Source organism: Lonchura striata, chromosome 15, assembly GCF_046129695.1.
Source record: "Lonchura striata isolate bLonStr1 chromosome 15, bLonStr1.mat, whole genome shotgun sequence".
NCBI classification, from domain to species: domain Eukaryota; kingdom Metazoa; phylum Chordata; class Aves; order Passeriformes; family Estrildidae; genus Lonchura; species Lonchura striata.
In genome coordinates, this window is record NC_134617.1 from 5376455 (window position 1) to 5403287 (window position 26833).

The 26833-nt window shown below is 44.0% G+C and overlaps 2 protein-coding genes across 2 annotated transcripts; one reads left to right on the plus strand and one right to left on the minus strand.

Annotated features, from left to right (window-relative positions):
* Window positions 1-3650: 3650 nt before the first annotated feature.
* On the minus strand, window positions 3651-14400 carry MFAP3 (microfibril associated protein 3). The gene is made up of 3 exons (XM_021552215.2): window positions 14317-14400; window positions 9487-9959; window positions 3651-8148 (listed from the first exon to the last, which is right to left on the minus strand). Exons 2-3 carry the CDS (start codon window positions 9764-9766, stop codon window positions 7403-7405), a joined length of 1026 nt encoding a protein of 341 aa, XP_021407890.1. The 5' UTR covers window positions 9767-9959; window positions 14317-14400; the 3' UTR covers window positions 3651-7402.
* Window positions 14401-14417: 17 nt separating this feature from the next.
* Window positions 14418-24547, plus strand: FAM114A2 (family with sequence similarity 114 member A2). The gene is made up of 14 exons (XM_021552225.2): window positions 14418-14492; window positions 15307-15512; window positions 15726-15822; window positions 16264-16359; window positions 16668-16780; window positions 17732-17866; window positions 18033-18191; window positions 18546-18669; window positions 19632-19711; window positions 20315-20443; window positions 20659-20798; window positions 21526-21598; window positions 22141-22194; window positions 22922-24547. The coding sequence occupies exons 2-14, from the start codon at window positions 15309-15311 to the stop codon at window positions 23018-23020; spliced, it is 1503 nt and encodes a 500-aa protein (XP_021407900.1). The 5' UTR covers window positions 14418-14492; window positions 15307-15308; the 3' UTR covers window positions 23021-24547.
* Window positions 24548-26833: the final 2286 nt, after the last annotated feature.

Below are 26833 nucleotides of genomic sequence, written 5' to 3' on the forward strand. Positions count from 1 at the left end.
AGACTGAATTTGTCTCTGTTTGAGCTTCTAGACCTTTTAATGCCATCTTTAGACATCACCAGGAGGTATTGCAGGGGTTATAAACTTTTCCCAGAAATTATTTTGATGAGCAGAAGTCTCTGATGGGATAACAACAGGTAACTTCCTGCAGCCAGGTGCATTCTTCCCTTCCTTGTCCTCCCTCTCAAGGCTTTGATGAGGTCCTTGCCAGCAGCAACTTTAGATCTATCTGAGCTACAAGGTTCAAGGTTCTTTCAGAAATACAGTCTGCAACAGCAGTGATGGAGATGAAGGAAGGGGGGAGAGGTGTGAGGACTCCCAGGTGCAGAGCCATTGACCTTGGCTTGCCAGCCAGATCCACAGCTCAGGTCTTTGATCCAGGCTGTGGATCCAGAGCTGTAGAGTGGAGACCTCTCTTGCTATTCTCTGAATTCTCCCTTTGTCACAGCTATGGCACCCCTCCTGTCTTCTGCCTTCAGATGTTGTCTCTTTTCTCCTCTTACTTTTGTGTGCTGTCACGCTGGCAGCAGGGACAGCTGGCAGTGGGGACAGCTGGCAGCCTTTCTTCCTCTGTGACACAGAGTGATCCAGCATGGGGCTGTGTCTGTGCTGATACCACATCCATGCAACCCTGTGTTTGCTTTATTTCTGTGGATTTAAAAAAAAAAAACCAAGATGCAGTAAGAAAACAGCCTTGCTCAGAAGAGTTCTAGCAGTTAATTAGTTTCAGCATTGCAAGGCCCACTGCCCAGCAGCTAAAAATCATCGTGTTTGAATGGTGAATTAAGTCAGCCAAGCAATAAATCAGAGCAACAAAACAGTCCCTTTAGCTCAGAGAAGTTCTCTTTCCCCAAAACACTGAGAAATGGCTTTTTCTGAGAGCTCACAAGGTCATCGAATTAATAAAGCATTTCAAGTAATCTGTGGAAGTGAAGTGACACCCTGCTGCAAAAGATTTGCTGTTAAGGCCAACTTTCTGTAACAGAGTGTGATGCATATAGGATTTCCAAAGCAAACCTGTCCTCTAATTTAGGACAGTTGTCCAAACTCCTTCATGTCTGTTCTGGTCCATCGTCTCCCTCCCTAGTCATTATTAGGAGAGTTAAGCTTGAGAAAAACTCAGAAGAGAAAAGAAAACTTGGGATTCTCCCATTGACCAGGCAGGATACTCTGAATATTTTTGTGCATTAAAGTGAAGACACCAAGGAGAGAAAGTGAATGAAATGCTAAGAATCTCTTGAGATAATGGTGGGACAGGCTCATGTGCTTTGCAGTGGCTGCTTTCCATTCCCCTACCACATATAAATACAAAGCTGCACCCAGAATACTGGAGCTACTCCTTTGATATGAACAGCTCTGGTGCCAGGGACATTTCCATCACCCAGCACAGACAGCAAGAAAGTCCAAAGCCCAAGAAGCATCACTCAGACATCCAGGTATTAAATAAACAAAAGGAGTTTGACTTTCAGTTAAATTCTGCCAGCTTAGGCTGAACACAGAAGGATCTCTCCAGGCAAGGCAGGCACATGGAGCCAAGTATGATTTGTGCTGCCCTCCAATTCCTTTCCTGCATGTTTGGGGTGGCCCTGATTTGGGCTGCAGATGTAGCAGCAGTAGGCATGGAAATGATGAGATGGATGATGCATTAAGAGATGCTTTGTGGCAGATATTAGGGAAATCTTTCCAGTAGTCTGGAGGGTTTAGCAGAACAGATTGCCTGGGACATGCCAGCAGCTGTTTTTAAGCCAGGATGGACATCTGTGGCTGAGAACATGTCCTAGGTGGCCTCTCATGCTCCCTTCAAACCCAGGGCTGTTCTCAGTGTCCTGATCTTTAGAGCAAGAGAAAGTAGGACAGGACAGAATTTTCACTTTCAGCTGTCACAGATTGCCCATAACAGGTCTTACAGGAGAGCAGGGAGCTCTCCTCATAGGAAGGCAGGAGCAAGGCAGGTTATCTCCAACCCCTTCAGTGTAAGTTTGTGTAATGGCAGCCTCTGCCTTGCACTTAGAGCCGAGTATGTCCCTTCACTTTCCACTGAAATGGCTTTTTGCACATTTGTAGAACCATTTAACATGAAATATATACTTAATAATATGGTAGCACAAAGAGGCACTGAATAGGACAAACATAAAGAAGAGATAGCAATAGCCCCTGCAATGTTGTGTCCACTGGGTCCCTTCTCCACGAAACCCTAGCTCAGGTTCCATTTGCCTTGGATCCACTCAGTACAAACCCCTCCAGAGAGTGGCCAGTGGCAGAGCTCTGCCCTCCCAGCACCACAGCTCACAATGCCCTGCAGGCAGCTGAAATCTGAGGGATGCTCATCCCTTCATCCTGACAGCGCTGGCATCCAAACCCTGCAGCAGCAGGACGTGGCTGCAGCCTCTGCACGCTCGTTGCCATGCAGCAGGACCCCAGTCCCATCTGGCTGCAGATGGATGGACACACGTGCATGTGCTCACATCTCCACTGATGGAGACATCCTCACTGATGGAGACATCCCCACTGATGGAGACGTCCCCACTGATGGAGACATTCTCACTGATGGAGACATCCCCACTGATGGAGACATCCTCACTGATGGAGACATCCTCACTGATGGAGACATCCCCACTGATGGAGACATCCCCACTGATGGAGACATCCCCACTGATGGAGACATCCTCACTGATGGAGACGTCCCCCAGCAGCCCTGACGCTCGAGTGTGTGCTCCGCGTTTGGGGCAACAGAGGATTTTTCTCCCATTAAATAAATAAAAGACGTTCAGTGCAACTTGGGATAAAGCCATTCTAATCCTTTTATTCTTTCCAAAAGGAAAATGATTCCATATTCAGGGCACTGTGCAAACAATTAATTAGCCTAACGCAAATGAAAGGCCTAATTGCTTGGCATTATTGCGCTCATTGGCAGCCAGGCATGACCAAAGAATAGGTACTGTTTTACCAGGGATAAAGAACAACTTCCCAGCTTTTAGGGCTTTTTTGAAATTTCAACATCTAGCAGAACCATTTTTATTTTTTTTTTTTTTGAATGATGGTGTAATTCTCACTTCCACATGCAAAAAAGCTGGCAGTATTTGGAGACATCTGAATGAGCTGCTATCCAATTAAAAAAACAGAAGAGAAAAGAGACTCAGCTGGTGTGAAATGACCTGGCTGAAGGGAAGTCGATAAAGCTGTAACTTGCCTGAGTTGAATGACACCATGGCGTCTCCAGCTGGAGACTTCACTCATAGAAATGCTGTAACATTGAGAAAAAAACCCGTGTTTTTTAAGGCGTGCACCTAAAATTAAAGTACAATCATCCTTAATGCAGTTCCCTTTGCAATGATCTGTTGTTACCAGATGGAAAAGTGCTCTAAATGGATGCAGATGAATTTGTTCACTGTGGATAGGATCATGAAGGATCAGATTACAGGAGCTTTAAAAAACTGAACTGTTATCATTAATGCATCTCTCACAACAAGGAGATAGAAAGCAGATGCTGACTGAGTACTGACCTAGTCTGAGGAGTATGGGTCCAATAATTCTTCCTTTAGGCAGCTGATTCTCATGGGAAAATCCCCAAATATTCAGCTGTAATGCCATTCTCTGCCCTGTGCAGAGACTGGCAACCAGAGGGTCTTCTTTAAAAGCAATCTGGGTGAATTCTACTCTCATTCACATTTGCACACCCCCATGGAAGGCACTTCAGAGAGCTCCTCAGCAAGGTGGATTTTTGGAGTTTGGGGTGAGGGATTACAAAAAGAAAGGTGCTTACAATATGGAATAGTACGAGCATGTGAAAAAGGTAAAAACAAGTAAAACAGATTTCTGGTTGAAGGTCACACACACAATGTGAAACAAAGAAGTAAAGGTTTGAGGGCCTTCCTGAAACCATTTCAGGTTTGTACCTGTTTGTATATGCAGCTGGGAACAATTATTAGATGCTGTTGAAGACTGTGAGACAAAAAAAAAAAAAAAAAAAAAAAAAATCCAAAGATGTCATAGCAGGAATGGTCCATGGTCCTTCAGATGACTGAATATCCCAATAACCTCTGTCAGGCTGATTAACAACATTCTGCTGAGCTCAATACAGCTGCTATGTAATCTTAGGGAGACAGGCACTCCTCACTTGTAAAACAGAAAATTCCAGCAGAACAATTTTTTTTTTTTCAGTTTATTTTGTAAATCTACCAATTCATTTTATGAAAGTATGAAATCCCATGTGGTTACATTAAACAGTTACATTACAATCCAGGTAATACAAACAATCACTACAAAGTTAGTTTTGAGTACTCTTGGATAACAAGTAGATTTTATATTTTTTAAAATAAGTCACAAAGAAGAGATAGACTAGCCTTGTGATTGTCAGAGACTTTAGTTTAAAGCAAGGAAACCACTGTAGATTCTCCTCATCCTACAAAAAGCCAAGAAACACTTTCAATGTTAATGTTCAATTAAATTCATCAAAGACATTAAGTGCACACATCTACTCTCAGGGTAACAAGAATAGTTCACAACTTGTTTGGAAACTGGTGTCAAATTTCATTCTCTGGAAATCACTTTTACCATTTAACATCACCTTCGTCCTTGCTTTCAGGTCCATAAAAATCCTGTAAAATGCACAGAGCCCCAAATCCTCCCTAATTGAATTCAGTGGGAGTAGGATCAGTTCCTCCATTCAGAAAGTATTCCTGATATACTGAAATCCTTACAAAACAACCTCCTTCCCAGGAATGAAATTCATGTAAGGAACAAAACACTGTGGTAATTTAGGAAAACTTTCAGCTTTGCCATCCAGCAATTGGCACTGCAACTGCATTTCTGAGGACTTTATGCATGGTCACTCTTTCCTCTCAGCCAGCAATAGGATGTATGAAGACACCAGGTAACTGTGCTCAGTAAGAACTTGGAGCTACGTAAATAAAGTATAAAATCAAAAAAGAGGTCAAATCAAGTCTTGAAACTGCTCTCCTGGCACTCATCTGACACACCTCCAGTGTCATTCTGCTGCCTGTAAGCTGCCACTTCTGATGTGACATCTGTCAATCACAACGGCTTCTTAGGAAGCAATTAAATACTTTAGATATTGTAGTGGCATCTCACACTCTGTGTGTATTTAGGGGTAACACATCCATATGTTGCATATCATGCAACAGTTCCAGAAGCAAGGAGAGCTGTTTATAGGGAAATAAGGCAGGTGCAGCTACATTCTGATGGTCTGTGGCACAAAGGAGATTGAAGCAGATCATTCTCTCTTGTAGCCTTCACCTCTTTGGACCAGCGCATCCTAAAGGGTGCAGCCTCCCAAATCTCCCCTCACACATGTGCAACAAACCTGCAGAACCCACTGCAGCACAGAAGTGAAGCCAGCAGCTTCCTTCTTCTAAGAGAAATAGATATTTATCCACAGAGTATCTTTTAACACTGATAACATCAAAAAACTTTAAAGAAACCAGACAGGTTGCACAAAACAACAAAATTTTCACCCGGGCATAAAGTGCCATCAAACTATGGAAGCAAAAAAAAGAAGTCACTGTTGAGGCAGCTACTCGAAGTATGTACAGAAGGTTTTATTCCCCTGAAACAAAGTTTGCTACAGTCTTGTAAATGGCACCAAGCTGGTGGGAATGTTACTGTAATAAAGGCTAGCAATTTCCTTCCTGACTAACACTACTCTTACCTGACAGGCCAAAGGCAACTAGGGTGATTTAACTGGTGGCTGACTGCAGGAATTTCCCCAGAAGGTAGTTTAGAATGGTAATAGATGCTGTCATTTCCCTGTCTCTGATATGGTAACTATAATTCATTCAGCCCCTTCTTTCTGGGCATGTATTACCACAGACAGCCCCACCCTGCTATTACCACTGTGCCTGCTTGTTTTCCACCTCTACTCATGTAAATGTAATGTCAAATCCTCTTAATCCTGAGCAGTTCTCCAGAATCACTTGTTAAACTGACATTTCCGTAATAATAAGGAAAGAAAAAAGAGTTGTGTGAAATTAAATGGCACTCCTGTTGCCAAGCTGTTAAAATTATATGGCAATATGCTTCCAGTAGTTGTAAGAAATTAATATGTGGAGTGCTTACAAGCTTTACATCTACTAAATCTCAACAGGATATAAAATGCTATTTAAGTCATACAAATGTTAAGGAGGAAAAAAACACAGCACCAAAGAGTGGAAGAAGAAAGTAGATTCTTGTCTGCACTCTGATTCCTGAAGGCTGGATCTCTACAGCTGAGGAAGCCAGGTGGGAGATCCTTGGTGAAGTACTTGTGTACATATGCCAGCAGCTGCAGCTCTCCCTTCTGCCACCTCTGCAGCCACCAGGCTGGGCTCCATCAGTGAGTCACTCCCCTCCTGCAAACAGTGGCTGCCAACAGCTCAGCCAGCCCCCACTCTGCCACTGCCTTCTGACAGGACCAGCTGGAGCAGAGCGACTCAGTGTCACTGCTTTTCACCTGCTTTATTATAATGCTGTTCAGGAAGATGTGCCTGAGACACCTGTCTGTAGATGATGAATTCATTTCTTAGTTTTGCCACGATGTGATTACTGTCATCCTTTTCTCACCACAACGTCAAATACAATATAAAACTTTGGATTTTCTACAGTGACTGAAATCAGCATAATGAAAAGCCAGGCAGTGCCAGAAGTGCTGTCACTGCTCCTTTCTGTGGGACAGGACCAGGGTAAGGCGCTTTGGCAATCAGCACCAAGTTTAAGCAACAAGTTTTTAAAATACCCACAAGTTTCCTGTAGATGCACAGAAAACTGAGACCTCCTGGTTGTTCTCTAAGCTGCTTTGAAACTACAACAATTCATTTAATCCAGCAGCAGATCCTGGTACTATTTTTTTCTAAGTACAGTACATTTTGATAGCAACACAAGCATGTGACACAAAACAGATTTGTTCAAGCTCACTGTGGTTCTGATGAGCTACACGCACCAAGAGGCAACTCAAAAAGAGCACAGAACTCAATTCATCAGGACAACAACACCGACTCAAAGGAATTTCAGCACAACTTTGTGAAGAAAGAGGGAGCTCACAAAAGAAAAGTTCTTATTGCAAGTTGTACTTACTGCTCAGCTTGGTCACTTCTCACTCAGATCTGAAGTATCAAAAGCTACCAAGGAGCCAAGGACAAAGAATTCCTGTTTTGCAACTATTTTAAATATAGCAAACCTGCTTTAGAAAGAAAAGCCCCTGCACAATATTCCAAAGGGCTTTTTCTAAGCAGACTGGAATTGTTAAATCAACACTGACAGAAAATACACACTTCAGAACTACTTCTGGCACCTTGCAATTTGGAAAACTCTTGTGCACACGGGATGAGGCAGCTTGTTTGCAGACCCTTTTCCCACAGTACCCTCGGATCCCCCGAGCTTCCTTCCCCCGCTCCGTGCATCACCGGGCTCAGCAGGCGCCTTCCTCAGCAGGCACAGAGTGGCAGCTGCCGTGAGACACGGTGTCGATGCTCTGCCCCTGGGACTGGGGGTGGATGGAGACCTGCACGGCGATCTCCTGGCCCTGCTCGCTCAGGGAGCCATCGTCCGAGTCCGCGGCCGGGGAATCGCTGCGCTTCATCTCGGCGCTGCCGGGGAACAGCGCGGCCTGGGCCCCGCAGCCGGGCGGCTGCTTCTCCTCCTTGCCCACCTCGTCGGGGTCGTCCACCCGCACGGCCTCGAAGATCTCCTCCATGAACGCCCTGCAGTTAAGGATCAGAGGCGGCAGGGGAATGCTCCTGGCGAGCTCTTCGATGTAGCGAGCAAACTCCATGGTTTTAAACTGAGTGACTTTGGCCAGCTCGAGCGTTTTGGCAGACGTGATGATGGGGATACGCTTGGCTATCTCGAAAGCCTTCTGCAGCTTCTCAGCCCCTTCTGTCCGGAAGAACTCGTTGATGGCCTTCTCCGTTTTGCGGAGGTGGCTGCTCATCATGCACAGGCGGGTGATGTTCAAAATGAGGGTGATGGCAAAGGCAACGAGGCACACAATCATGTAGTAGATGCTCATGTCCCCCGAGGTGAAGATAACCCTCAGGGTGACTGTGTAGTGCAAGGTCTCGTTATGATTAATGCCTGCACACGTGTACCGGCCCCGGTCAGCAAAGCTGACCTTTGTGATGTTGAGGGAATTATCAGCAATCCTCCACCGGTCATCTGCAGAGGGGCAAGAAATAAACAGAGCTCATGAAACAAAAATCCCAGGGTAAACATCATCAGGAGTCAAAGCTTGGCAGCGAGCAGTCCACTTCTAGCATAGTAACAGTACACCAAGGACTGAAATGTCCTTTTCACGCTTGTGACACAGAAGTCATAACCCACTTACCCATCCTACTGCTTAATGGTAAATTATTCTGCATGCTTGCTACACTGCTTTTACTTCCTTCTCTCATTTGCACTTTCCAGTGTGCTTCTGTTTTTTTCTGATAGGGATCCTAATTCTTAACTAGGGCTTCTAGCCCTATGTTGAAAGACTGTCCTCCATAAAGTCTAATTTTCCATACGTTCAGAGTCAAAAGTCAAGTGACCCATGAAAAAAATCAGTCTGTAAATGGCTCTGTTGGCAAAAGAATCCAGAATTTTCTTGAGACAGTTTTCTGCTGAGCATGCAGTGCTGACATGCAAAACCCAAGTAAAAGAGAAATCAATACAAGAAGCTTTATACAGCATTTGCTGTGCATTTATAACTTAGGGGGAAAACTGTTTTCATAACTCATTTCTTCTAATTACTCTGAACTGTTTTCATAACTTATTCTTCTAATTACTCTACTTTGAACTAATCTCTAGATGGTATTATAACTACAAAAAGGTTACTGAATACTTAAGGCAGAAAGATGGCCTCCAACAAGATCCTATCAATTAGTTCGATGACCTTCATTAATACTAATAGAGAAAACCACAAGTATCTCTAAAACATTTTTTTAAATTAAAAACTGCAGGGATAAAACTGTAAGAGCCAATAGCTAGGAAAATATATTCCCCTTCAGTTCAAAAGGGTTAAATAGCATGAATTCCATGCTATTGGCCATTATATATTGTGTTACTTTCCACAATCTCACTGGTGCATAAACCAAAAAATACATGTATTAAGTATGTTTTAAAACATATCCTGTAACAAAATTAAAGCACAACTGCCAGCTCAAAAAGGTCAAAAGCAAGTTGTGGAGAATTGTGCTTAATTTGTGCATTTGGAAAAATATAATTTCAACCAGAGCAATAATAAATAAACCCATCAGTTAGTATTGGGTAAGATGAAGACTCATTTCTTCTGTACACTGTGAACACTGGGATGACTCTTGAACAACATCATTCTGTGGGGCACCAAAGCAGGGTGGATGGGCTGGAAAAGAAGTACTCAGGTGTAATTCCCATGCAACATTTCAGAGGGCAAAGGACTTTGTTTTGCTCTCTCCTTATCTCCCAATTGTCAAAATGGTTTTCCAATACTGTTTAAAAGGGGAATAGTGATGGATAGAAAACAGCAGGAAAACTCACCTTCATCTTTTTGTTCAAGCAGGTGTCCTCTGGAGTTATACCAAAGGATATGTTCATACTGGCTGATGTTCAGTTTACATTCAATTAAAACACTGCTCCCCTCTTTGGCTATGATATCATGGTGTGCTGGAGAACTTATTAAAGCTTGAGACACTGCATGAAGTGATGCATTGAAAGACCTAAAAGCAACTGTCCTGTTAAAAGCTACATTTTCCACTGTGAATCCAACTGAAAGACCAGCACTAACAGTCAAAATTAACAGGCAATAGCTGAGCTTCATGGAAGGCTAGTGAAAATTCTTCTTTCATTTAATTTGAAGAAATGAGGTCGTACGATATTAAGCTGTCTGTATTGCCCTGAGATAGGAGAGGAGCTCTTGATTTGTTCTGTGATGGAAAATGTCTGGGATCCAAATGCACTTTCAAGACCAGCAATATTTGAAGTGGAAACTGGAAGTAAAACTGGAAGTAAAACTGGGAAAAAAAAAAAAAAAAGTCAGTAAGTTTATTAACGACAGCAAGGTTACCATGTATTTAAATTTAATTTCCAGTAAACAGATTTCAAATATCATAATATAAACTGTCAGCTGAGAGGTTCCAAATCAGAGCTTTGCTCAGAACACAGTGATAAAATGAGGGTAAGAAGGCATTAGCACAACCTCCGGTCCACTAGATGTTCATCTTCCCAACCAAATAATCTCTGGAACAATAATCATTAAGGGGGAAAAGGTTTTACAAAAAGAACAAATTGTTCAGACTACTCGAAATGCACAATTATCTTTAAAAGTGGATTCTGCATTTGTTACCAGAGAAAAAGTGCTTTCTTAATAGAGGAAGAAAAGCAAGAAAGAGGATGTAATTTCTGCCTCCCTCTCCACCAACATCTAAGTGCTTTTAAGCCCTGGTTTTCTAAAGCCAGTCTTTCATTTACTACCCAGAGAAAAAACAAAGGATACACACACACATCTGATTTTCAGCATTTACATCTATGATGTAGGGGCACAACTGGTATTAGATGTCTAAATACTACATAATATGATTTAATTACTTGGGAAAAGTCTCCTGGTTGTTATCTTATTGCCAGAAGAGGAAGTCCCTTTCTGAACAGCAGGACACTGATGTCTACACATATTTCCTTTTTAGCAATATCTCTTGCTGCTGCTGCATTTTCTAAGTCTGCTCTCTGTTATTCTTGTTTGTTTTACAATGAGCTCCTGTTGAAAATCTTATCGGCCACTTCATCCCAGCAGCCATACATTCTTCACTGTCTTCTCTACCCAAACTTCATAAACTGTGAAAAGATTGTTTTGTCTAGGGACTCTTCAAATTAATGTGCACAAAAGATATTTTAAGACATTAGGATACAGCCTTTATTTTACTGTCTTTTGCATGCAAGCCAGAATAAAACCAACTTGCAACAAAATGAGATGACACTGATAAGAGACAATCTGTAATCAATTTTCCTGGAAGCCTGATTCAAGAAAATTTCTAATCCAATATATGTTCCCTGAAGTTATGATTCCATCTAGACAGCTCCAGAGCCTTAAAAAACATTTACAAAGTACAGAAGCCACAAGCTTAAATATTATCCTAAAAAATATCTCACTTCATACCACTGACTGTGTGACTTCAAATTTATCATCTTTTCTTTTACAAATAACAGATGTTAGTGGAAGGGAATTTCAAAAATATCACAACACAAAGGGACCCATTTACTTAATAAATAATGCAGACACTTTTCATCCTTCTAGAATTACCAGTTAACACTAGCCAAAGCACTTCTGAGAAATAATGTAACATGCATAAAACTAGGTGATTTCTAGTAATTGTCTTTCATCAGAGACAAACTAAGCATATTCAAAAGGGGAATTCTGCTGATGCTATCCAGACTGGGAATTTTTTTCAGTGAAAGTTAATTTGTCGAAGGTCAAACCAGATTCCAGACTTGACATCTGATGAGAAATGTGTTATCTGACCCATTTCCATTTCTGTTGCAGCTATTGCCAAAACCAGTTTAACAAAGAAGGCAAAGAAGACAGCTGCGTCCAACTCTCCTTCAAGCTTGACTAACCAACTCACCCACTGAATCCTGCAAGAGAAACTGGAAAACAGGCTCCCTACTTGTTTCTCTGTAAACAGCAATCCCTTCATCTGCTGCCTCCTTCTTTTTTTTTTTAATCATTGGCCCCACTCTGTTTTCTATCATGCCTCTTGTTCTTTCATTTAAGATGAGACTAGTGCAGAGAACTCAATTATACCATTGTGCTGGAGGAGCTACTTTCCCACAGCTAAACAGTTAAAACCACTACCAAGGCCTCTTTCATTCCTGTTTTTCACCAGCTACAATTTAGGGAAAGTGTTACTGAGTCCTGCTGCCTCTGAAGAAGAGCATCCCATCCACAGCAACAGCACAGGTCTGAAAAAAAAAAATACTAAGGCTGCTGTTGATCAGCAACTATTCTTCTGTTTGAGGGAGTGGTTTTAACCTTCCATTTTTCAACCCCTGGTATTTTCAGAGTGTTTCAGAGCCTGCAAAAGGCTATCGACACTGACCTGCTTGTTTTATGCAGGCCCCACAGAGACAGGCTGTGGACTGGTAGTGGTTTGTGGACCACTGACATCTGGGTTGCTTTAAAGGTCTGTCACAGCTTGTGGTGGCAAGTGAGGTGCTGTGGTCCCAGACCTTCAGCAGACACCACCCTGTGACCCAGCTGCCTTCAGGCAAAAATGCACTTTTGCATGTAACAGACTTCACAGAGCCTGATGCAGTTAAAATTGACCACAGTCCTGCAGCAAACACAAACCCTCATCTTCACCCTTGAATCACAGGCACATTGTAACTTTCAGTCTTCTAAAACAATAACATCCCAACTCATACTTTAGATTTATTAGAGAATAATCCCAGTGCCTCTTGTACTTTGCCTGTGCTATTGTAATTTTAAATTATTAAATTTGAATTGTTAAGGTTTCCAAGCGTCTGTGACGTCTGTTCCTAAATGACATTAGGAATTTCACTCATTTATTTAACACAAGAAATACTCAGCAACATTTTCCCTCATAAGAATAATTATCTTCAGTAATTGCATATGCTCTCCACTATACTTGCACTGAGCCTGCATAATGCATAAAACATTGGTGACGGGTCATTTAATTTTACTATTAAATTCTTCGAGGTCTGATTTATTAGAAATTGTTTGTCTTTTGGAAAAGCCATTATTGCTAAGCAGACAATGATCTCTCACTGCCGAGTGCTGGGAACAATAAAATGATTTGCAAAATCCATATCCTTCATCCATTGCACTTATGCAAAACAGCTGCTAAAGGACCCAAAAAGGATAAAGCGTGATCAGTGCCAACATCACAATTCTTCAACAAAGTGTTAAGCTCAATCAAGATGAAATGTGCCAGAATAGAAACTGGCTGTTTTACAACTGAACTTGAAGCTGAACTCAACACATTTAACCTTTATTAAACCATAAGTTGCAACAACAAATATCAGTGGAAAGATAAAAATCTGTAATGCATGTGCTTGTATGAGTCATCCTTGGCTCCTACCCTGAAGAAGTGTATTTGTGTCCAACTTAGAGCACTCTAAGTAGTCCCACTGAGGTCACTGGAAGCACTGATAGTACTTAAAATTACACACATTTATATGGCACAGCAAAACTGGGGCCCAAGAGGTTGCAAGTTATATGGTTTTACATTCACTGCTTATAACATCACTTCATACCTGGAGGAACATGAGGCAATAAACCGAGACACACCTGACAGAGCACAGGCTGCTGATGTCTTGCAGAAATACCATTTGCAAGCCCCCTCTGACCCTCTGTCAAACCAGGGAGGCGCATTTTGGCAGAGCCCTGCAAACAGGAACTCTTGGGAAGTTTATGAACACAGACAGCATACAAGAGCCATTCCAGGTGCTCCCAGCATGGGAGAAGCTGCAGGGAGGACTCACCCATGGCCCAAAAACCAACCTAAGGGGCAAATCCACAGCACCCCAGGGCCAGCCTCGCCGCTGTCTGATGGGGTTTGTTGTTTTCCCTTGGCTGCGCGACAGGACACAGTGTTTTGCTGTGCTTATCCCTTGGCTGACACCTGTCACGGGCTAACTTGCCACGACATGGCATCAACTGTGCACCAAAACAGGCTTTTTTGTCTGGTCAGCTAAAAACGACCAGGCACAAAGTTTCACTTAACATTACCCTGTCCTCACAGCCCCTGAATGCTCCAAGTTCCCTGGTGGAAAAGCCCTGGTCGCACCTGGTGGCAGTGGGGCACAAGACACGCGACATGAGCGCACTGCAGCCGAGGGCACCACGAAGGGTGTGGTGCCACTGGGGCACGACGTCATGCCAGAAACACAAACAATATTCTGAATTGGAAGAAAAGCACAGGGATCATCCAGTCCAACTCCTGGCCCTGCTCAGGACACCCCTACAGTCCCACCCCGTGCTGGCAGCGCTGTCCAAACGCTCTGGCAGCCTCGGGCCCGGCCCGTTCCCTGGGCACTGCCAGCACCCTTTGGGGAAAACCTCTTCCCGATCGCCAATCTAACCCCCTGGCACAGCCCCAGCCGCTCCCAGGGCCGCACGAGCAGGGCTCGGAGCTGTCTCTCCGCTGCCCCTCGGGAGGAGCCGCAGACCCGCCGAGCTCTGCCCGCAGTCTCCGTCCTCCGGCCTGCCCAGAGTAACCGACCTCAGCCCGTGGCTTCCCCTCGAGACCCCCACGCCCTCGCTGCCCTCCAAACCTTCCCCTATTTCCAGGCCAAAACAGCGAGGCAGGCCGCGGCCCCGCGGCCTCCCCCTCCGCCCCGCCCTTGCCGGCGAACCTGGCGGTACCGCCGCTCTCCCCGGGACGAGGGCGCCCGGCCCGGCCCGCCGCTCCGCCGCCGGCCCCGCCGCCCGGACGCGCTTCCCCGAGCCGAGCCGCTTCCGGGGCAGCGCCGGGGCCGCTCTGCGCCGGCCTGGCTCGGCCCGGAGCGCGGGGCCGCGCCGAGCGCCGCCGGTGAGGGGCGGCGCGGGGACACGGCGGGGGGCTGTGGGCACCCGGCGGGTGCGGCAGGAGCCCCCGGGGAGGCTCAGAGAGCTTGGGGTGCCAGAGGGGCGGCCTCAGGGGGCTGTGGGGCGTCCCGGGGAGGCGGAGGCACAGAGGGGAGGTGGGGAGGGTGCCGGGGGTCGCGGCGCAGGGGCACGGCCCGCTCCCGGAGCTGTCGCGTTCCTTCCTTCCCTCGAGGCCATGGCACCCCTGAGCGCCCGGCCGGGCACACAGCGGTGCCACCCCGGCGTGCTCCCGGCGACCCTGCGCTTCTCGGCTCGGCCCTGCAGGTCGCTGAGCCGCAGGTGCCGCCGAGGCCGCTGGAGCTCATCGCAGCTCCCGGGGTGCCCTGCTCATCCCCACGTTCAGGAGTGACCCCGGCGCTGCCTCCCTGCCCGCTCAGCTCTCTGATGCTGGCCCCTACACTCCTCACACCAGCCATGCCAAGCGATGTGTTTTCACTTTTATTTTGGTGGGGCATGTAATGGATTTAATTATCTGAGGCCTTTTCTACCGTCTATTAGTTTTTCAGGGTTAGCAAACTGGTTTATTTTCCTGTGGAGAGGGTGTGTCAGTCAGATAAAGCCACGTGTTCCTGTGGGACTTTAAACTTCCAACTGTGCCATTTTGGAGTCAGACGTAATTTGGTGTACACACATGTGGGTACATATGGCAACATTGTTGTGTTTAATTATTTAAATCACCAACGTGATGCTCTTGAACTAACGTCAAAGTGCGAGGGAGTGATTATTTTATATACTTTGCTTTCTATGAATGTTTGTAGTCATGTCTGAGAAAGACAGTTGTGAAAATCTGAAAGATGAAACCTCTTACGAAGCTGAAAATGAACAGAAGACAGAAGAGCTTGGCTGCTCTGAGAGCAATGAAGGGAGAGAACAAGAGACTGTGCCTGTGACTCGGAAAAGACCTGAACCCAAGCCCCAAAGCCAACCTGCTGCCACAGAAAAGCCTGCAGGTGAAACCATCAAGGTATGTTCCTGTGCTTGCTCAGAGAAATGGGACTTCACATTTCATGGCTCTGAGCACAGGAGATCTCTGAGCATAAGCCCCACTCTTTTCTTAAAATTCACATTGCTGTTCTCTGAAATGAAAAAGCTGCACAAAAGTCACATGTCACAGATTGCTTGTGTTCCTTTCCTCACCATAATGCCTGCATCACTCTTCTGTTTTTCTTCATTAAAGGTCTCAGATCCTCCTGCAGTTCAGACAGGGTGGGGCTACTGGGGAAGCTGGGGGAAATCTCTTCTGTCAACTGCGTCTGCTACCGTAGCTACTGTAGGTAAGGCTCTTTCTGGTATTTGATAAATATTTTAATCATGTTTTGTGTCTCAAGCTGGTGCTTTAGAACTTGTTTGTAGAGAAGAGGATTTCAGTTATAGCAGCCATTATTGGAAAAATGTCAAGAGAATTGTTCAAGTAATGGGAAAAGCTTGTACCAAAAGGTACAGTGAGATTGAGGAGATATGCAGAGACAGAATTACTTTCAGGTTTTTAAGGTGTTTGTGTAATTTTCACCTGGTGTTTTAAACTAGTATTCTGCCAGTATTTACAGCCTTATTTAAAAGCTAAGATGAAATCTAGGTTCATTACATTGGTAGGTGAGCTTGATAGAAGGAGGTTTTAGTGCTGGTTAAACTGTTTTGAACAGAAGGAATCTGGAATAATAAAAAAGAATATGCAGTTCTAATCCTGTTTTTGTTCTGATTTCTCTCTTCTCTAGGTCAAGGTATTTCAAATGTCATAGAAAAAGCAGAAACAACCCTTGGGATCCCCAGTCCTAGTGAAATCTCATCAGAGTCTAAAGATGCTGCAAGAGGTCAGTTTTGTACTGCATAAGAGCAACCCTGGAATGTTTTTCACAACATAATGAGCCCCAAAATAACATCACCTTACTCTGCACTTTGCACCTTGAAACTGATAATAAAATCAGTTAAATAATACTCTCTTTATTAGTTCTGTTAGCTCTGAAAAGTAGAGAGGAAAATAATCTGAATTGTAGGTTGTAGGCTTGCTCCTAACTGATATTTGGTGTCTGTTGATATTCTTCACTCTGTGGCTGACAGGAGCTTTTTTTTTTGTTTGTTTTGTGAAGTCAGGAAGTTAATTTTCTACCTTCTACTGCAGGTAGTGAGAATCCTGCTGCCAGCAATGCTGATGCAGCTGATGACGGCAGCTCTTTCCCTATTGCTGGGGCACTTGAAGTTTTATCAACCATCTCTACTGCTGTCCAAAGCACAGTGAGTGAGTTGGGAATGCAGGAGAAAATGAGTTTAAGGGAGCTTTGGGGTTTTGGCCTTTGATCTGAAACATTGCAAGAAGAAACTTAATTTTGGCATTTGTGGGATGCATGGTGATTAACTCTTTCAGCCTTCAGACAACCATTATCCTGGGCCTTGCTTCTAACTGGCTCCCAATGTGCAGGATATTATGAATTTTGATATGTTGGTACCTACAAAATGAATGTTGGTACCTAACAAAAAAATCCTAACAGTGGATTGTGCAGAGCATGCATTTCTGTACGTGTCACCTCTGTACTCTGTCTTTCCTTTGGCATAGTCAGCTAAATGCAGGGTCAGACTCATTCCTGGAGTATTTCCACTGATTTCCACAGAACTAGAGGTGAAATCCATTCTCCTCTTCAAAAAACCTATGTGAAACTGGCTCAGTTCACTTGGAAATCAGCTTGCTCCTGTGACCATGAGAAATGCACTTCAAAGGAAGCCATTACCCTTAGAAACTGCTTTTGTGATCTGCTGTCTTGTCAGTTTGCCTGGGAATCTGAAAGAGCTGCAGATGGAAAGCTGGCTTCTGTTTCTGCTTTTAAGGCTCGAACAAAAGTTAGCAGTCAAAATCCACAGGTTTTTTCATTGGAAGGATGAGAACTGAATACTGCAATGTGCTGAGACACAGCTTGTTCACAAACTAAAAAAATGTATTTCCCATCAGATTGCTGCAGCTGTCTGGGTGCTGTAATAAGCTGTTGGGTGATAATGTGTTGTGGCTCTTTCCATGTCCTGCTGCTCTCTTTGTGACGATTAGGGTTGAATTTAGGGTGACAAGGACCAGTTTGGCTTTTATGTGAGTGCCCAGCGTAAGATTGCTGATAAAACCCTCCCAATTCAATTTCTTCCATTGTGTAATCTTCTCTGAGTTTTTATATGCTGTCTTTATCCAAATCTGATTCCTAGGGTAAAAGTGTTATTAGTGGAGGTCTGGATGCTTTGGAATTCATCGGGAAAAAGACAATGGATGTAATAGCTGAGGGAGACCCTGGATTCAAAAAAACAAAGGGGTTAATAAACAGAACCTCTACATTATCTCAGGTACAGCACTTCCCTATCAGCACCTCATTGATTTCTCTCATCTCTTCTCCCTTCTTTTGTGGTCCTGTCATTAAGCAACCATTTTTTTGCTATTGAGCCAAAAGCCTTCTCCTCCTGTATTCTCTATCTCCTGGCACTGTCACGAGGCCTCTGCTTTCTTTTTCAGGTCTTACGAGAGGCAAAGGAGAAAGAAGAGCAGCAGACAGCTACCGAGGTTACCATGGCTACTGAGAAGAAAGCCCATTATGGGTTACTGTTTGATGAGTTTCAGGGTCTTTCGCATCTGGAGGCCTTAGAGATGCTTTCCAGAGAGAGTGAATCAAAGGTAATGGCCTTGAGCATTTTGCTTTCTATTTTGAGTTCAGCTGAGCAGGGGGAAAAAGATTAGAAGTGTATGTGTATACGTGTAAAATCAAGTGCTCAGAACTTGCTGTAAAATGATTACAGACCTTCACTTTGATCCTTGTATTAGGATCTGGTGTTTACCTTGGGAGCAGTTCGTCCTGTCCTCAGCTCCTAAAGCCATTCCCTTTACTTCAGCCAGTCTCAGTTTCTGTAGCTCTCCAACTTCTCAAAAGTTACTCTCCTCACACCTGCTGGTTTGCTACCTTGGCCTGCATTTTCCATCCTGTTGGATGGATTTATTGATTCTCTCTTTGGCTGTACTGTCCCTAACCAGGTGAAAGCAGTTCTGAATGCCCTCTCTGGAGAGGAGTTGGACACACTGAAGGAGGAAATGGAACAACTCAAAGAAGCATTTTCTTTACCTGAATTCTTTGAAGAAGAAGAGGAAGAAAAGAAGGGTAAGAGAGCCCCAGATTTTGAGAAGAGATGCTGGTCCTTAGTGCAGAACCAGCCAGCCCTGATCAGTAGCAATGGGCATGAGGCCAAATTGAAATTATTCTTTAGCTGGGTGTTTAATCCTAAAGCCATTTCTGTCCAAGGGCATGACAGCAGCACCCTTCATCTCTGAGAAGCTGTGCAGTAATTCTGTAGCAGGAATGATTTCTTGCCAGACTAGGGTTAGAGTTGTTTGACTCATGGGCAGTTCATACAACTGACCCTGAGTCAAGATGCTAATTTAGAGAGAGAGTGGGTTTCCTTTACCAGGAAGGGAAAACTCTGAACAGAGTTGTCCAACATGTGGGAGAGCAAAAAGCCTTTTTATTTGTTTTTTAAATGAGAGTTAGCCACACAGAGCAAAAGATTCAAAGATACCTTTGCACACAAGAGCCCTGATTCTTGAGAATTACATGGATTTAAATGTAAATTTCTTGCATTGCTTTTACCTAAATGCTCATCAGGGAGGGCTTACACACCTGCACTTGCTATCATTCAACATTTAATGTATCTTTTATATTTGCACGTAATGGATCTCACATCTGCTGTGCCATATATAATAGGAGAACCATAGGCTCTAAGTGATATTTCAGACTCTCCAAGGTGATGTGCAAGTTGGTTGTAAAAGGCTGCCTCTAAAAAAATAAAAAATAAAAAATAGAAAAAGGCGGTACCTTAGCTACAAAACCAGAATTGAGAAAGCAGGAACTAACCTTCAGGCACTGATGTCTCCACCTTTGCAGAACTTACCTTAGAAATTGTGTTTGAAAAGACTGGGTTTGATGCATTCTTGCCTGAGGTGATGATTCAAAGAGAAATAAAGGAAACAGTTGACAGACTGGTGCAGAACTAGTTGTGCACTGAAGTGCTGCTTATTCCTGAATCTGTCGTTTGTGTGGATTCTTTAACCTTTCCTGTCCTTTAGGAGATGAAGAGTTCACAAAAGAAGTAACAGGGCTGTTTTCAGAACTGCACATCTCCTCCACACCAGACAAAGTGATCACGGTGAGTTATTTTCCATTTTCTAAAAGCTGGAGAGTTTCCTCACAGGAAGAGCTTCTCATCACCTGCTTTGCTTGTGAAAATATAAAATGCATGAAAACAAGTCATATTTTGCCTACCATTTTGGCAATGGTAGGCAAAAGAGATGGGCCTTTATGGGGCAGCATCATGTGAGCCTTCAGTTGCCACAGTGAAGAAACCTACAGTCATGAACTGAAGGCCTGCTCTTGGTACAAAGCACCTCATTTTACTATGTTCAGGAGCTGGTATGAGGAAGAGTCATCCTTTTTGCCATCATTTCACTACCCTTCAGATCCAGCAAGTGGCAGCAGCATTCTGCAGACACGTTTTTAAAGCACCTCTGGTAGTTCAGTCTTGTTGGTAAACTCCAGTCCCTGGTGCTAGAGCCTTCAACTACATCAGCCAAACTTCTGCAAAATTCTGAAGGCATTGGGATCGTTTGTCCTGGTTCTTCTCAGAAGCTCAAAAGGAGTTGTAGCTGCTTCTTTCCTCTGTAGCTTCTTCTTTCTGCTTCTTTCCATTGTCTTGGCGTGTGCATGGGGGCTTCATTTCAGTTATTAAATATTATGGCACATCTTGCTTCAGGTGAGGACATCTGCTCATGAGTGGATAGCACGATTCAACAGCAGTCTTGCTAAAGAGGAAAAAGAAAATGAAGAAAACCAAGAAGTAGAATCCAGAGATGGTGACCAGGATGCTAAGAAATCAGTAGAGGTAACTGGGTAATCAAGGAAAATAACATCTGCCTGCAGAGTGTTTTATCTGGCTGCTAAGTTACAGTTGTGACTCACAGGGTTTATGGGTTTCTATTTTTGTGTGGGTTCTGAGGTCTGAAAGGGCAGTGATAGTATGTTGTGTGATTGACTTGTTTTAAATAATAAAAGCTACTAGTTTTTGTGTTGTATGCAGAATTTTTGTCACTCTTGCAGGATATTCATGCATTTGCCATAAGAAGCCTGGCAGAACTGACAGCCTGCTCCATTGAAATGTTTCACAAAACTGCAGCCTTGTTTCTCTACGGTCAGAAACAGGAGGTGACAGTCACAGACAGAGCCAAGTCCCTGTCACAGTGAGTGCATCTCTCAGTCAATGGATAGCATATAATTACTGATTAAACTGTCTTATAATTCTTTGGAAATCCTTACAATGCAGGGCTCTTGAATTCTGCATAGGTGTTTAAATTTGGGAATTGGGCAAATCTGTGAATTTTTGATGGGTGGCATCATTATGTTCCAACAGAACTCAGCTGTCTCTTTGCAGCTTAAAGGCATTTCTTGATAAGAAAGAGGAAAGTCTTCTTGAAAGCTTTGTGTAGCCTAGAAGAACATTTGCATTAAGCTTGTGCTAGTCAGTAGGCAGAGATTTAAAGCATGACAAAACAGTTGTACAAAAGTGATTCCTGATTACCTCTTTAATAATTTAGTATGCTTGGTACAGGAGATGGCAAAATTACTACACAGGAGACAGTTGGCATGTATCTGAAATGTGCAGTACTTTCTAATTCAGAAAATGACACTTGCCAGTAAAAAAAGGCAAGTTAGTACTGTTCCTTCTGGAATGGATGTGTGTCCTCTGAGTGCTCTTTAAGATCTTCTGCTTTAATTATTTATTTCCCCACCTTTTCCCTCTCAGTTTTATTTGGGGAACTTCTGAATCTTCATACACGGTTTATATAAATTTTGGTTTAATTTAACTTAGTAAGCATAGAAGTAGAGTATTTATGTGTTAGAGGAATGCTGAAAGAAATTTAATCTTGAGGATTGTCTTTACTTCGTTGTTTTCCCTTTCTTCCACAGACTGACGATCATGCTCTGCAAAGAACTGTCAGCTTTCTCTAAAGAGTTCACGACATGCTTAACGACTGCAGGGGTAAGAGTTACACCACAGTTCTTAGGAATGAGATGTGGTTATTTGCTAACAGCCTTGGGATCTTTGCCAGGAACTGCTTTTTGTTTTTGCAAGTTTATATATGCAGTTTTTAACTTGTGAACTGATCTTTTAGGCCAGGGTTCTTCAAACTGTGGCATCTGAGCTTTTGAGAGCCTGGCACAGAGTAGGGGTGGGAATTGATGCTTACAGTGCTGAGGAGACAGAGGCAAATAAAGTTTGTGAGCCTTTTGTGGATTTTCCAAAGCACTCTGTTCCTGAAGATGCTATCTTCATCTCTGGATTCCTCACTTGTTCCCAGTTCATTTGAAGATGTGATGTGTACTCATACCTGACCTGTGGTGGGCATGTGCAGGTTACTTTGTTCTTATTTGCATGTTACAAGGCTGCTAAGCTTGTGGCTTAGCTTTCCTCTAGTTAAGGGAGCAGTGGTGGTTTTAAACTTGCTGAGGGTTTAGCTTTATTTTGCTTGAAGAAATGTGATCAAATTTTCAATCAGGATAATATATGTCTGATCTCTGCAGGTCAAAGAGAAAGCAGATGTGCTTAATCCCTTAATCACTGGAGTGTTTTTGGAGGTCAGTTATGCTAATGTTAAAACTTTAAGCTAATACTTTAAAAATAGATGTGTTGGTTCTTCCCACTTTAGGATCCTTATGCATGCCAAGTTCTCTAACCCATGGTCTAAAATTGTGCTTACCTATCTTAATAACTTGAAAGTTTTGATAAATGTCTGTAGATTTGCACAAAAGATGAGTTACGTAGTGAGGAGTTAGTGTCAGCTCACAGTTATGATGGGTCAGGAGACACATATTAAATTCAACAGTCTGCATTTTTAGAATTCAAACGTCCAAAGTCAAATCTTAGACAAGTTCAGAAATTGGCATACAAGAGTCCCAACACTTCCTTACTGTTAAATTGGTTCTCAAGCTTGCAGAGCTTGGAGGTGTGGTAGGAAGGGGGTGTTTCATGTTCATTTGTTCTTCCTTCCTGCCACAGCATGCTTCACTTAGAAGTAAACACTTTTCTTCTCTTGCTGAGAACAGTATCCTGCATTTGGATTGCAACTGATCTTGTTTGGCAGTCTTTAAGCTATTTGCTTTTTTTTTTTTGCCTACTGGCATAAAGCCCCTCAAAAACTTGACATAAAATTGATTTCTAGAATGAAGCCTTTAAAATCCAGCAAGCACTAGGCTTTTGTTTTTTCTGTGCAATAATCAATGCTGTTCGAAATGAGTATGTGGTGAGCAAAGCTGATTGGTAGCATGGCTATTTATGTGTGTATTCTGATTTTTGTTTTCACAGGCTTCAAACAGTGCTTCCTATATCCAAGATGCCTTCCAGCTCTTGCTGCCTGTACTGCAGATCTCTCTTATTGAGGCTAGAACGGAACTATCACAGTAATAAAAATCCTTCTAATTAAGAACTTTTTGACCTTCCCACTTCGTAGTTTCCATGCTGGAGAATGATGTAATGGCTCTTATTAAAGGGAAAAAGATGAACTCTGCTCACTGCTGCTGCAAGAATGGTGATTAAGTGCAGTCTGGCAATGACAGCTCTTACAGCACACTGAGAGATGTGATTAGCATAGTCCAGGCTGGTGGACAACGTGACAGACTTAAAGTGCAGATTGCTTCTCTGTTTCGTGGACTGTCTGTGTCTTTTCACTGAAATCTCTCTGCTGTATGTGTTAACAAGCTCTTTGTGTTCACAGTCCAGAGAGCTTCTCCATTGCTGAAGAGAGGAGTAGCAGCTGGCTAGTTAGTTAGCTAAAATCATGGTGTGATTTTTAAGTCAGACATAATTGGGTTCCTGATAGCTCTGCATTCGTGTTGGAGTGAATATTAGATAGGAGGTGTAAGAAAAGGTAAATTTTTGTGATTATGAACCTTGCAATTCCTAGACTGGGCAGAATAGAGCAGAGAGGATTCCTGATCCAGCTGGTGCTAAAGAGAAGCTCAGCTTCCTGAAGATGTCTGTACTGACTCAGGGATGTGGGACAGGGACTCTCACCAGGGTGCTGTTTCTCATTCTCTCACACTGTGCTTGCTTCAGCACGAGCTGGGAAAATGCTGATCTGGCCCTGAGAATGCAGGTACTTGCCTTTATAGCAATAAATGAGAACTGACTAAAAGGGATTGATTTGTCTTTGGGCACTTTAATGAGAGAATTCAGCAGGAGGATTCCAGTTTTTGAGTGCAGCTTGACATGTCAGCCACAGCCTGTTCACAGACTCGCATACTGCTTGTCTTCTCTTTCTGTGGAAAAACACTATAATGCAATGCTCCTTCTTGGAAGGTATCTATTAAAGTAGGGAGAGAGGCAGCAATTTGGTTCTGTTAGTAGGAGTCCTAATTTGCCTCAGAAGCTGCTCCACGTATGTTAACTGTTTCTTTGTGCTGTGCAAGTTCCCTGCTTTGTTCCTTTATCTTTTGAGCCTGCCCATGGGGAGGCAGCAGCCTCTGTTGGAATCACAAGAGCAGAAATGCACAGCTAAAATGGAATTTCAAGAAGTCCATAATAGCTAATCAGAGGTGACTGAGTGTCACACCTGCCTCTGCACTTGCTCATTGATAACAATGATGCTCAAATCCCCTTTTGAAAATCCTCTGGGTTTTAGCAGGTCTTGCACATCTCTGCTATACTGAAGGCTTAGAACATTCCTCTGCTCTAGTTGTGCAGTAGAGAAGCATTTTTTTTGTATTAGAATACCTTTTGGCTAATGCTCTGATTTTATATATATATGGAAAAAAATCTGCCTTAGTCATGGTTAGACTGATCAGATCTCAAAAGGGAAAGCTTTTTCTGGCATCTTAAAACTGGACTTGTAAGGAGTGTGTCCGGGCTAAAAAAATCTGCACTAAAATAAAATCTGTATTTTTTTCTTCTTTTGGTTGATAGCATTATTAAATAAAGGATTTGTTTTGACAACTGTTTCAGTTAAAAGCTATCAAGGTAGCAGTGGGCACAAATTAAATAAGAGAACTGTGGGTTTTTTTCCTCAGCCCTGATTGTGTGTTTTGGGACAGAGCTGGGTGCAGCTCTAGGGGCGGGACAGCTGGGATGTTTCTCATGGCAGCAAACAGTGCTCTGAACCCAGGCTGGGGAGTGAGAGCTCCCAAGATGAGCTCCCAGTTCCTGTGTCAGTGCAAAAAGGCATCTTTGCTCCTGCCAAAAAGCCAAAATGTACAGGAATGTCAGAAGAGAAGAAATAAAGGTAATAGAGTTTTATGAAGCAGCAGCTGCTTTTTTGCAGATAAATTCTACTGACCTGCAGTGCTTTAGTGTAGAGTAGTTTAATAATTAAAGGAAATGAGGTGATTTTTTTAAAGATGCAGACAGTAATTCCTTCAGTCATGTGCCCACCTGGATTTTGTTACAGCAGCCAATAATCAAACATGCACCAGCTTCATTTGTGTGCCAGTGTGAGGACTGCAATAGATGGACAACAAAAACAGTTCCATAGTTGCTGAAATCTTTCTACCCAAAGGATTCATCAGAATTCAGCATCCAGCTGTCTGGAGGTTTTCCTGCTTGGCCTTGCCTTCCATGTGAATCTAATGAGAGCTGACAGTAATTTGAACACTTCTGGTAGTGTTTGGGGAGGTGAGAGGTGGCTGAGAATAGATAAGAGTCAGCTAAGATGCTGGCAGTGACTTGGGCGAAAAACAAAAGCTTTCCACAATTGTTTTCTTTCCTTTGGAGTGATTTAGTTGCAGCTGTAAAAGCTGCTTCCTGGCAGCTGCTGTGGAAAGGTTCAAAACATAAAAAAGACTTGGGCTTCCCAATGGGCTTTGGGATGTGCTCTCAGGCCTTGCCAACCACCTTCCCAGGGACTCCATTTCCATTGTTAAAATGCTGGTCAGTAGCAGCAGACCCCCTGGCAATTGTCCTGGTGTGGAAGAAGCAGCAGCTATGCTGCCACTGGTGGCCCTGACTAAAGGGACACCTGTCCCATGTCACCCACAGGACAAATTAAAGGGTCTGACTCAGAGGCAGGAACAGGGGAGCTCATGGCAGGAGGAGGAGGGCTCTGGTATTTCCTTCTAGGGTGTGTTCATTGAATCCAAAATAAAGAGTGGTCTGTGAGGATGTGACCTAAGCAGAGATGGGTGTTCTGTACTCAAGGGCTCCTTGGCACAGAAACAGGACAAAAGTGGCCTGTACTGTGCTAGTCCATGTTTTTTGGGAGTCTCCTGTGACAGTAGGTCGAGGCTACCATGCACTGGTGCTTTGGGTGCTGGCTAGCAGGCTGCTTTCCCTCCTTCAAGGCCAGCTTTGTGCCTGCTGCAGGGTGAGAGCAGAGCCTGTGCAGTCTGTGGTCTGGGATCTAGAAGTGTCCCTGGCTGTCCTGCAGCAGGGAGATGCTGGTGGCTGCAGCCTGGCCTGCTGGTCAGGATGGTCCTGGTTCCCTGGGTGACACTTTGTGTCCCCGTGTCCAGAGAGCAATGGCAGGGCTGTCCCCTGGGCTGTTCTCACTGGAGGATGCTGGAGGCATCAGAGACTGAGAGCCCAGCTGGGGCTGGCAGGGAGTGAGCAGTTAAAATAAGTTAAAAATGAGTTTGAGTTTGGTGTTTTTTGGGGAGAATCCTCCTAAGGTGGCAGGAGCTGCTCAGAGGTGTTGGCTGCCTGTGCTGTTGCTTAGGGTTGAATGCCTGTGCTGGTCCCAACACCAAACAGATCCCAAACCCCTGGATCTGTTTTCAGGGTGCTCCATGTGTACATCTCCACCAAATTCCCTGGCTGCACCGACCTGGCAGCTGTGCCATGCTGGCACAGATGGGATTGCTGCCAGCATTTATCCCAAGACCAAGTGCTGGCAGCAGGAGTTCCCTGAGTGATTTGTGTGTGAGCTGAAGCATCTCTGTAAGAGACCAGGGCTACTGATTGTAAACTGGGCAGCAACAGAGACTCTGCTACCAGCTTGGCTGAGCTGCTCCAGGGTTTATCTGCCCTGGACGTTGAAACCCGTCCCTCATTTCTGACCTAGACCTGCCTTGCTCTGGGTTTGGGGCCAGTGCAGGCTGAGGTGGAGCAGGTCTGGGGCAGAAGCAGCCAGGTTGTTGGGACAAGTGACTCCTGCAGAGCTGCTTGCTCCCTGCATGGGTTACCCAGAGTTAGGTTCACGCTGTCGAGGGGGCTCCACACACCCTGCAATTACTCAAAAGGAAAGTCAAGTGATTGTGGGAGCAGCCTTGTTGTAGAGTTGAAGGCGTT